This window comes from Phyllopteryx taeniolatus, chromosome 12 (assembly GCF_024500385.1).
Source record: "Phyllopteryx taeniolatus isolate TA_2022b chromosome 12, UOR_Ptae_1.2, whole genome shotgun sequence".
NCBI classification, from domain to species: domain Eukaryota; kingdom Metazoa; phylum Chordata; class Actinopteri; order Syngnathiformes; family Syngnathidae; genus Phyllopteryx; species Phyllopteryx taeniolatus.
In genome coordinates this window covers 27,165,491-27,178,064 of record NC_084513.1, presented here as the reverse complement: position 1 = coordinate 27,178,064, position 12,574 = coordinate 27,165,491, and the positions used below count along the sequence as shown (strand labels likewise).

General features: G+C 44.4%; 1 protein-coding gene across 5 annotated transcripts in view; it reads right to left on the bottom strand.

Annotated features, from left to right (window-relative positions):
* rab3gap1 (RAB3 GTPase activating protein subunit 1) overlaps window positions 1-12,574 on the bottom strand; it is a 176,299-nt gene that overhangs the window by 37,437 nt on the left and 126,288 nt on the right. For all 5 annotated transcript variants that reach the window (XM_061792738.1, XM_061792736.1, XM_061792737.1 and 2 more), the window contains one exon: window positions 2,452-2,548. In XM_061792738.1, the coding sequence (XP_061648722.1) occupies window positions 2,452-2,548 (97 nt within the window). The remainder of the gene's footprint in view (window positions 1-2,451; window positions 2,549-12,574) is intronic.

Sequence of the window (12,574 nt, the reverse complement as noted above, 5' to 3'; positions counted from 1 at the left end):
TTGAGAGGGGTTGGACTCTCTCGCACTCTGGAGTTGCATCCGGTGAAAGGCGCTGCGTAGGTGTGGGCATACCTGTTCCCGAGCTTGGTGCCTGCATGTTGGGGTTCAACCCAGTGGACAAGAGCTAGCCTCCCTCCGCCTTTGGATGGGGAACAGGTACTGACTGTTGTTTCTGCCTGTTCACCAAACAGCAGCTCAGAGTATGCACCCTTTTTGGAGACCCTGGTGGGGGTGCTATATAACACTCCATCTGGGGACTCCCTGCTGGATAACTTCAATAGTCATTTGGGCAATGACAGTGAGACCAGGAAGGGCGTGTTTGTAAGGAATTTTCAACTTCGACCTCTGGCAGAAGGTCCCGGGGGAGGCAGGGAATACTGAGTCCGCGTGTGCCATGTTCCGTGCCTGCATTGTTGAAGCGGCTAACCGAAGCTGTGGCCGTAAGATGGTCCGTCTCTGTCGTGGCGGCAGTCCCCGAGGGGGAAGTACATTGCCTCCTCAACAGTGTATAGTGCGAGTAGAGTGCTGCTGACCTCAAATCGGGACATTGTGAGTTGTTGGGGAGAATACTTCAAAGACCTCAATTCCAGTGACAGTATGAAAAGCAGAGTCTTGGGACTCTGAGGCAGAATCTCTGGATTTAATTTGCTGAGGTGGTTGTAAAGTTCCTCGGCTGTAGATGAGATCTGCCTAGAGTTCCTAAAGGCTCTGGATGTTGCAACATCCTCTAAAACATTAAGTAGAACTCAGGGATAGTGCCGATGGACTGGTACACTGGGGTGGTGGTCCCCCACCAGAGGGTGTGATAAAACTACAGGGGGATCCCATCCTCAGCCTCCCTTGTAAGGTCTATTCAAGGGTGCTGGAGAGGACGGTCAGACGGGCAGTTGGATCTCAGATTCAGGAGGAACAGTGTGGTTTTCGTCGTGGCCGTGGAACAGTGGACAAGCTCTACACCTTCAGCAGGGTTCTGGACGGTGCATGGGAGATCGCCTAATTAGTCTACATGTGCTTTGTGGAGTTGGAGAAGTCATTCAACTGTATCGCTTGGGGAGTCCTGTGGTGTCAGAGTTTGGTCCCCATTGCCGGCAGTAAGTGCGATTCCTTTCAAGTTGAGGTTTGAACTCCGCCAAAGCTGCCCTTCTGTTTCTAACTTTTATGGACAGAATTAAATGTGCAGCCGAGAAGTTTTGATGGCCTCAGTATTGCGTTTCTGCATTTTGCAGATGATGTGGTTCTGTTGACTTCATCAAGCTGAAATCCTCAACTCTCACTGGAGCTGTTAGCATCATTGTGTGAAGCGGTTAGGATGAGAACCAACACCTCCAAATCTGAGGCTATGGTCCTCACTGAAAACAAGTTGGAGTGCCCTCTCCAGTTCGGGAATGAGATTCTTCCCCAAGTGGAGGAGTTCAAGTATTTGAGGTCTTGTTCACGAGTGAGGGAAGATTGATGGGTGGATTGGAGCAGTGTCTGCAGCAATGCGACTCTGCATCGGTCTATCTTGGTGAAGAAGGAGCTGAGTCCTAACCCAAATATTTCAATTTCCCCACCCTATGGTCACAAGCTGTGGGTCGACACCCAAACAACACAAGCAGACGAAATGTGTTTCCTCCGTAGGGTGTCCGGGCTCTCCCTTAGAGACAGGGTGAGAAGCTCGGTCATACGGGAGGGGCTCAGAGTAGAGCCGCTGCTACTACGCATCGAGAGGAGCCAGATGAGGTGGCCCAGTTTAGGATACCTCCTGGACGCCTCCCTGGTGAGGTGTTCTTGGCACCGCCCACCAGGAGGAGGCCCCGGGGACGAACCAGTACACGCTGGAGGGACTATGTCTCCTGGCTGGCCTTGGAATGCGACAGGATCCCCGCGAAAGAGCTGGACAAAGTGGCTGGGGAGAGGGAAGTCTGGGCTTCCCTGCTAAAGCTGCTGCCCTGCGACCCAACTTCAGATAAGCGGAAGAAAATGGATGGAACAATAATAACAGACAATGGCATAAGGGACATGATTCACCGGTGGTTCCACTTTTTGTGACATTTCTGTTTGGTGGTGTTCCTTGAGATATTTACTTATGTAAAATATGTGTTTTAGCTCAACACAGGTTGGGAAACACTGCCATAATCTAATCATGCTCATGGGGAGCGTGTGTGGGGCCTTTCAAAGTTTTTGAGAGAAATACCTTGGGCATTTGTGTGTGTTGAAGATATTAGCGAATTTTTAAAATGGTCAAATGAATGGTCAATGAGTTATGGCTAATTTGCTGTAAGGCCCACCCTTGCAAAAGACGTTTTGGTCATTAGGCAGTCTTTTATTTACATATGGATTGGATACACAACTTAGAAGATAATTGGCCTCACTCTTCCAGTACTTCTGGATGTAGTGTACCTGTAAAGGTTTACCTGTAAAAATCAAAACCACTTACACAAGCATGATTTTTGATTAAGATATACTGACCTTCCTCTTTCAACTTCAAAATTGCAGCATGTATTATGCATGGCAGGAGATGACAAGTCAGGTCTGCAGGTTTCTGCACTTCCAAATAATGCAAGACCTGAAACATCAGCCAAAGTCCAAATAAGATGTCTTCCTTAATGCTGAGGTACCAGTTTGCAAATCAACCATCGTCAGGTTTTCTTTTTTTTGTGTGTGTGTGGGGGGGGGGGGGGGGGGGGGGACAGTGGTCAAGATAGTGCAGGGCACAGACACATAGGATAAGTGCTGTCTGATTCTGTGCTCATTTTGGATGTTTTTATGGATGTTTTAAAAACGCCTGTACGTACTGGCAGGAACTTTGTGAAGCTGTAATGCGAGAAAGGCATCATAGCCGAGTTCCACTACTTACACAACATCCTGCCTGACATCGACACAACAACAGGTGATCCCAGCGATGAGAGTTTTGCTGAGAAAAAAACAGAAAACAAGCTCTGGGGCTGCAGAGCAGGCGTACTATGGAAGCTGTCGCACATTGTCAAGTGAGCGGCCAAGCCACATGAAGCGATGGAACATAAGGTGATAATTGGCTTATGTAGCTGGGTTCATATGATTGAGCTTAGCCCCAGTTTCAATTCCTGGTTCAACCACCAGAGGTCGTCAAACCAAATTTAGATCATGAAGTATGAGTCGCCAGGTCAAGCATAAGTCTTCTTAAAATCTTAATACTATTAAACCCCCTATCATAGTAAACAAACACATACTGAAGTCAACCGCTTATAACCATTTGTTTGATTTTATATCCTTGAGATAATTTTGATGTTCTCTTTGATGTTATAACTCGGATGTTCTTTTGGAAATCATTGATAAAAAGTACATCAAGCCTAGTAAGGCTGTTATAGATTGTTCTTACTCTTGTATTACTGATAGAAAATGCTTTGAAACTGCTTTTGTGCAAGAACTGTAACCTGTGTAAGAGTGTCTCTCTCAGGCATCGCATCACAAGATGTACTACGAAAAGCGTACCTGTTGAATACAGGAGAGAATTGTATTCACATGAATGTATATAAATTTATTTAACATTTAACATATACACATGTATTGCAGATTGCTTAGAGATTGACATAGTGTGATGAAATGTATTGGTTGAGTTCAAGACATATGAAATGTGCTTGAATGTATTTACTGAGAACCTACAGAAACATATCAAATGTGCTTGTAGTTGAATGTATTTACTAAGAAGCCTATTTTGGGTGAGCAAATAAGAGGTCAAGTCAGGATAACGTTGAAAGTAAAAGTGAAAGATACTTCCACTCAGGTTACGTCAGGTCACTCTGAGGGAGAAACAGGTGCTTCCCACTCAGGTCAAAATAAGGACACGCTGAGAAGTGAAAGTGAAAGATACCGCCACTCTGAGGGAGAAACAGGTGCTTCCCACTCAGGTCAAAATAAAGACACGCTGAGAAGTGAAAGTGAAAAGTACTTTCACACTCAGGTCATATCAGGACAGCGTAAACAAAGGATTATTTTTAGAAAAAGGGAGTTTCTGAAAAACCAAGGTTATAAAGGCCTCACACGCTGATAAACGGAGCTCATTCTTCTCTCGAGAAAGGGAGACACGTTCTTTTTCCCTCGCAATGAAATTGACATGCTGGCAGGAGGAATTCATCTTTGAATCTTCCTCTTTAATTGGGTAAGACTAAAAGAATATTATAATAGGGTAACTAATAGAACCGCTATTTACATTGCTTGGATAGGGAAAAGGGCTAGTCAGCTGTCCAGGGATTCTTATATTCCAAATTATCTTATTATTAATTGGCATCACGGCTCCGTAGGACTTAATCACTCCATAAGGCTCACTCAAAAGGTAATACTTGTTTTATGATTTATTACTTTTAAATTACTTCTACTTATTTTCATTGTTATTATTCTTATTATTGTTTATTTTATATTACAAACCCTTTCTGTCATATTATCATTTTAACCTTAAGTAATCACTGAAATAAATACCTTGCATTAATTCTATTCTATCTTTGTCATTCTTATAATGAGAAGTTGTCTCATTTTTATCACTCAACCTCTTGTAAGTGATTGAACGTCGACGATACCAATAACACCGGGACGTAACACCATCCCAAAAAGTAACTCATATATATCTCTTCGGCTTAACACAAAAACAAATCCGTACGGTCCTAACAAGGATTGTTAAATTTACTAGGTCAATTACAAGTGCAATCGATTTTTAAGGGATGAAGCTGCTGTAAAAATGGAGTACTCACAATATTACCCTTTCACTCGGTGCGGTTACTCATCAAGGGGTGATAAGTGAGGGCAGACCGGATTGGCTCCGTAAAACTAGAGGCAGTTAGCACACCTAGGCGAATTCATCTCGACACCGGCTTAACAGCTCCTCGTCCCCTTGCGCGTACGGTGTTGGTGCCGGTATGGGAAAAGGGGGGAGCTTGACCCTTTAAACGGAGAGTCGGTCAGGACATTTCTCCTGATTACTCCTCCGGATAAGCGAAATCTGACAACATACAGCTTTCAAACTGAGGGTAAGCTATGGATAGCTACTGACAAGATTGTGGGAGCGCACTGCACAGGTGCGGAGGAACACCTGACACACCTTGACACCTCGTGTTGGTCACAGAGACCTGGCTTTATTCATTCATACCAGACAGCAATTCTATGTATCTAGGGGAAGCGCATATTGGCAGACGAGATGTGAGTTTTCAGTATGTAAAGAAATATAGCAAATTCTGAACAGGCATAAACATGCATCTTTTGTGAGCCTTCTACAAGCTGCCAGCTGAATGCCACTCCAAGTCCAATTTTTTATTATGTTAAAACAAAACAGTATTTTAAAGTTCCCTTAACTATTTAACAAACGTATAAAATGACACCTACTCCTAATTAACGATAAAATGGTAATGCATTAATTTTGATAGATTCATTACAGAAAAAAAGATAAAGGATGTTTCAATTGAGATAATTCATTAAAGTGCACTTCTCTATTTCTGTATTCAAGGCTACAAGAAACTCCTCTCAGTGCTCTAATTCACACTTCACACTCGGCTGCGAACTGCTGCAGTGAGAGTTGGAGCTCACGGCTTGATGAAGCCAACAGAACCACATCATCAGCAAAAAGCAGAGATGCAATACTGAGGCCACCGAACCGGACCCCCTCTACGCCTCGGCTGCGCCTAGAAATTCTGTCCATAAAAGCTATGAACAGAATCGGCGACAAAGGGCAGCCTTGGCGGAGTCCAACCCTCACCGGGAACGAGTCCGACTTACTGCCGGATATGCGGACCAAACTCTGACTCCGGTCGTACAGGGACCGAACAGCCCGTATCAGGGGGTTCGGTACCCCATACTCCCGAAGCATCCTCCACAGGACTCCCCGAGGGACACGGTCGAACGCCTTCTCCAAGTCCACAAAACACACGTAGACTGGTTGGGCGAACTCCCATGCACCCTCGAGGACCCTGCCGAGGGTGTAGAGCTGGTCCACTGTTCCACGGCCAGGACGAAAACCACACTGCTCCTCCTGAATCTGAGATTCGACTTCCCGACGGACCCTCCTCTCCAGCACCCCTGAATAGACCTTACCAGGGAGGCTGAGCAGTGTGATCCCCCTGTAGTTGGAACACACCCTCCGGTCCCCCTTCTTAAAAAGGGGGACCACCACCCCAGTCTGCCAATCCAGAGGCACTGTCCCCGATGTCCAGGCGATGTTGCAGAGGCGTGTCAACCAGGACAGCCCCACAACATCCAGAGCCTTTAGGAACTCCGGGGGAATCTCATCCACCCCCGGGGCCCTGCCACCGAGGAGCTTTTTAACTACATCGGTGACCTCAAACCCAGAGATAGGAGAGCCCGCCTCAGAGAACCCACACACTGCTTCCTCATGGGAAGGCGTGTCGGTGGAATTGAGGAGGTCTTCGAAGTATTCTCCCCACCGACTCATAACGTCCCGAGTCGAGGTCAGCAGCGCCCCATCCCCACTATACACAGTGTTGGTGGTGCACTGCTTTCCTCTCCTGAGACGTCGGATGGTGGACCAGAATTTCCTCGAAGCCGTCCGGGAAGTCTTTCTCCATGGCCTCACCGAACTCCTCCCATACCCGAGTTTTTGCTTCAGCGACCACCAGAGCTGCATTCCGCTTGGCCAGCCGGTACCCATCAGCTGCCTCAGGAGTCCCACAGGCCAAAAAGGCCCAATAGGACTCCTTCTTCAGCTTGACGGCATCCCTCACCGTTGGTGTCCACCAACGGGTTCGGGGATTGCCGCCACTACAGGCACCGACCACCTTACGGCCACAGCTCCGGTCGGCCGCCTCAGCAATGGAGGCGCGGAACATGGTCCACTCGGACTCGATCTCCCCCGGAACATGAGCACAGTTCTGTTGGAGGTGGGAGTTGAAACTCCTTCTGACAGGGGATTCTGCCAGACGTTCCCAGCAGACCCTCACAATACGTTTGGGGCTGCCACGTCGGACCGGCATCTTCCCCCACCATCGGAGCCAACTCACCACCAGGTGGTGATCAGTTGACAGCTCCACCCCTCTCTTCACCCGAGTGTCCAAGACATGCGGCCGCAAGTCCGATGACACGACCACAAAGTCGATCATCGAACTGCAACCTAGGGTGTCCTGGTGCCAAGTGCACATGTGGACACCCTTATGCTTGAACATGATGTTCGTTATGGACAATCCGTGACGAGCAAAGAAGTCCAATAACAGAACACCGCTCGGGTTCTAATCGGGGGGGCCGTTCCTCCCAATCACGCCCTTCCAGGTCTCACTGTCATTGCCCACGTGAGCATTGAAGTCCCCCAACAGAACAATGGAATCCCCAGCGGGAGCGCTCTCCAGCACCCCCTCCAAGGACTCCAAAAAGGGTGGGTACTCTGAACTGCTGTTTGGTGCATAGGCGAGCTGTGTGTGGAGGCGAGTCGGACTATATCTAGTCGGTATTCCACGTCCCTAGAGCCAGCTTCTGTAGCCGGGGATCGGATCGCCAAGGTCCCCGCCTTCGGCCACCGCCCAGCTCACACTGCACCCGACCCCTATGGCCCCTCCCACAGGTGGTAAGCCCATGGGAAGGGGGACCCACGTTACCCTTTCGGGGTGTGCCCCATGGGTGCAGACCCGGCCACCAGGCGCTCGTCTTCGAGCCCCACCTCCAGGCCTGGCTCCAGAGGGGGACCTGGCCGGGAGCAGCTACAGTGGAACTCTACTTAGAGAAGCCTGGGTCCCGAGCGCGCTCCCTGATGAAACGATCTGCCGACTTTAAGCATACTGTAACAGTGACATTCTTTAGTGGTGGAGTGAATGTTATTGAAAGTCGAAGGTAATGGGTAACAGAACTTCGCACAGAAGGAAGAGAAATTCTAAATCCCTGTTACACTTGGCCTCATCACAAATATTCCTCCGCCAATAGTATTCCATTATTATAGTGTCAAAAATGAAATAATAAAATTAGTGATTTAACAAAATAGCACAAAAGTACATTTTCGCTTTCAGACAAAGACTTTTTTCACAAAAATAAAACTACCGAAATAACGTCTCATGCAAAATGTGACATGTTGATCACTGACGGCCGCTGCGCGAGTGTGTGCACATCAGACTAAAGAATCATTTACTATTAGCAAGCAATGCCCTGTAGAGCTTTGCTGAATATCCACTTGAATTGACTGGGAGGTCACTATTACACTCACGGTTTCCTAATGACACAGGGCCACAAAATCAACCATAAATGTGAAATAAGCATAAATGTTAAATAACATACACTCAACAAACTTCTAGTAACAAACACACAATAATAAAAAAGGTGAACATCTTTATTACTGTAATAATTCCAATTTGCATGTCGCGATGCTAGCAGCTACTAGCACCAACAGAAAGTCCCAACCTTGCTGCTTTCCGCTGTACGGGGGTGGAATGGTTGTTGCATGCTATTTAGCACTGCCCCAGCTACCAACAAGCTACAGATAACGCAGCTAAATAGATAGATAATAGATAAATACGATGCCGAGCCACGGAGGCGAACATGCGCCTCGCGTCCGTTGCCAACGCATCATAAGTCAATAATCATCGCTTCCATGACAGCGAATAAACTACCCCTTTAGACAAGTATTGTAATAACGAAGGACAGGGGATAAGACGAGACAAATGGACCACCATGCTAATTGCTAAGCTACCACATGAAGTCGTAAACACCAAAATAAGTGCTTGTGTGGTACAGTACACTTGTTACATTGGTCTGGCTGGAACCGCGGGGATAAGCCAAGTTTGAAGAGCAAAGTAGCAGTCAAATTAGTACGAGTTCATAGAGGAAAATACTGTAATAAACAGTATGCAGATGACAGTTATATCTAGCAGTGTCTCCAGATGACTACAGCTCAACTGAGGTGTTGTGTCACTGTCTAAAACAGATACCTGGATGAGCCAAAATTTTCTTCAATTAGACCACAACAAAACTGAGATAATCGTTTTTGGCAAGAAAGAAAAGAGGATTGCTGTTAGTAAATACCTGGATTCACTCTCTTTAAAAACCAAAAACCAAGTACGAAACCTTGGTGTACTGATAGATTCCGACCTGAGGTCAGGTTCTGACCAGAACAAAGAGGTCACAGCATATTACTCCAATTCCAAGTCTTTACACTGGCTCCCAGTCAGCTTTAGAATATATTTTTGAGTTCTGGTACTGTTCTATAAATCCCTGAATAGATTAGGTCCTGAGTACATGAAAGAAATGCTGATGGAACATAAACCCAGTAGGGCTCCGAGATCGACAGACTCTGGTCAAATAGTGAAGCACAGAGTCCAAAGCAAACATGGTGAAGCAGCATTTAGCTAGTAAGCTGCACACAAATGGAATAAGTTGCCAAGAGAAGTGACCCCCCAAGTGTGAATGTTTTTAAGTCCAGGTGAAAAACTTTTTTGTCATGCTTTTTAGAGCATTTCCACTTTTAAATTATATTTCTTGCACTGTAAGCTGTTTTAATGGTACTTTTATTTAGTTTTTCTCTTTGTTTTAAATGTTTATAAGCTGTTTTGTCTTTGTTTTTAAATGCTTTTAATCATGTAAAGCACATCGAGTTAACTTGTGTATGAAATGTGCTACATAAATAAAATTGTTTTGCTTTACTTTGCTTTCTTCATACAGGAGGCGTCTTGAAGCTGTCATGGCAAACAAAGGCTTTTGTACAAAGCATTAAATAAATACCAGTTAGCGTGTTCAATACTTTTTCCCTGTGTCATTTCACATTATTACGCACAACTTAATTTCTGAATGTGTTTGTTCTACTTTCTTTATATGTATAGATTAATTGGGTTGTTCCCAATATCTGGAGAAATTTTCATGTCAATAGCATATATATATTGTCGAAAAAAAATGAACTTAAATGATTTTAGCAAATGGCTGTAATATAAAAAAAGAGGGGTCTGAATAATTTCTGTACCCACTGTATCTATGTCTAAGTATACTGCGGACATGCTCTCGCCAGATGGCACCATGACCCCCAACCTTGGGCTGGGACTGCATTCCCTGTCTTTGAATGTCTGATGTCAAATCTGTCTGTCAACTTAACCCCGGATGAGAGGGTTCACCCCACACAACACAAATGCCACATTGCAAATATTACAGTGTTCTCAAAACCACATACAATAGAAACATTAATTACAGGAATTAAAGAGGTTGTGCACGGGACAATGCAAAGCTGGAAACAAGTCTCATTATCTTAAATACAATAATTAATATTTTATCCCACTGGTTATAAACCAGAACATAATTCTAGGAACGAAAAGCAACATGAAGAGGTGGTGTATCTTCCCTTTGGGCCACTTTTTGGTCTACCTTTTTTCCCCCTTTTTCTTCCTTTCCGCCAAATCCACCTGTTCCCCATGTGGACCGGGCCGGCCGAACACCCGGAAGCTTGACGTGCCTGCCTCAATCGTGTTCAACACACGTAAATCCAACATTGCGGTCTACTAAAACTACAGATTAGTGCATACTTGGGTTTAAATTAACGAGGACTCCCCAGCTATATGCATTCACTACACGCTCATTCCATCCTCACATCACAAGTCAGTTCCCTTTGCCAATGTTCGTATGTACTTTGTTTGTTTTGTTTTGTTTTCCTGTATTATTTGCCTTTTGTAGATTCACCATATTAGATCTCATAAAATGTTCTATAAAAATTAACTACCTGCATTGATGTATGCGTTTGGGTTCGAGGAACGAAACCTCTGGCCGTCTAGAACTCTTATCAAACTTTCAGAAAGTGTAGCAACCTTCAGATTACGAGACTGATAAAAAGGTTTCTCGTCACTTTCCCTAAATTTTATCCACATAAAAAGTGACGTGGTGCCCCTTTTACTAGATAAAATAGTTAGATATATAACACTGTAATTTAAAATTATGCTAAACAGGAAGTAACGCAGGCGTCGCTTCCAGCTCATTCTTTCCTCCTAAGTTAATTACATTTTTATTTAACCCACATACGCTACATAAGTATTTAACACATCACTATTTTTCACAAATATATTTCCAAAGGTGCTATTGACATGAACATTTCACCAGATGTTGGGAACCACCCAAGTAATCCATACATACAAAGAAAGTAAAACATAAGATCAGAAATTAAGTTGTGTGTATTAATGTGAAACGACACAACGAAAAAGTACTTAACACGCCAAACTGGTATGTATTTAATACTTTGTACAAAAGCCTTTGTTTGCAATGACAGCTTCAAGACACCTCCTGTATGGAGAAACTATACGCATGCATTGCGCTGGTGTGACTTTGGCCCATTCCTCCACACAAGCAGTCTTCAAATCTTGAAGGTTCAGTGGGCTTCTTTTATGGACCTTGAGTTTCAGTTCTTTCCATAGATTTTTGATTGCATTCAAGTCAGGTGATTGGCTGGGCCATTCTACTTTATTTTTGTTCTTTGAAACCGATTGAGAGTTTCCTTGGCAGTATGTTTTGGATCATTATCCTGTTGAAATGTCCACCCTCGTTTTCATTTTCATCATCCTCGTAGATGGCAGCAGATTTCTGTCACTAATGGCTACATTTTTGTCACTTATGGGTACATTTGCCTTTTTTTCATCCATCCTTCAATAATGTGAAGTTTAGCAGTACCATTTACTTGTGGACATTACTCACCGTTTTCCTTGTCACAATAGTACCTGCTAATTCCAGGTCTTTTTGAAGCTCTCTACAGGTGGTCCTTGGCTCTTCTGATTATTCTTTGCACTCCTCTGTCAGAAATCTCCCAAGGAGCATCTGATCGAGGCAAATTTATGGTGGAATGATTGGCTTTCCACTTATTATGGGCCCAACCATGCTCACTGGAACGTTCAGAAGCTTAGATATGCGCGCCTGGAACCAATGCCATCGTTATGTTTTGCAACAATTAGTTTGCAATGGTCTTGACAGCTCTCTGCTCTTACCCATCATGAGATGTCTTGACTCACGCCTTGGCATAGAGACCTTTTAGTAGGCCATCAATTAGGACGACTGAACCAGCTGATATCCATTTGCACTGACAAGGGGCTGGATTGCTGTTTGATTATTGATAGATCTTAGGTGTTGTCTTGGCTTTCCATGCCTTTTTGAATCTCCCTTTCTTCATGTGTTCAATACTTTTTCCCCTGTGTCATTTCCCATTTTTACACACAGCTTAATTTCTGATTTTATTTGTTCTACTTTCTTTGCATGTATGGATTACTTGTGTTGTTCCCAACATCTGGTGACATTTTCAGGTCAATAGCACCTTTGGAAGTATATTTAGTGAGAAAAATGGTGACATGTAAAATACTTATTTCAGCCGCTGTATTTGTCTAAAAAAATTCCTCTCACTATTCTTGCATTTAGCAAATAGAAATAATTTGGGTAATGGTAAATTACCTACAACAGGAAAAGTCTAGCTTGATTTCATGTCGGACAGTCAAGAAAAGAAAAAGCTTGTCTCTTTTTATAGTCATGCTAAAAAATATTGGAATGTAAGTATATTAACTTGATAAAATTTGGGTGCATGCTTTTTTAATGCACTGTCGAGGTATCTGATCGGGGGACTCGTTATCGGCAAATCCTTATAATCAAAGACTCGGACGGAAAAAAAATGTGATCGGGT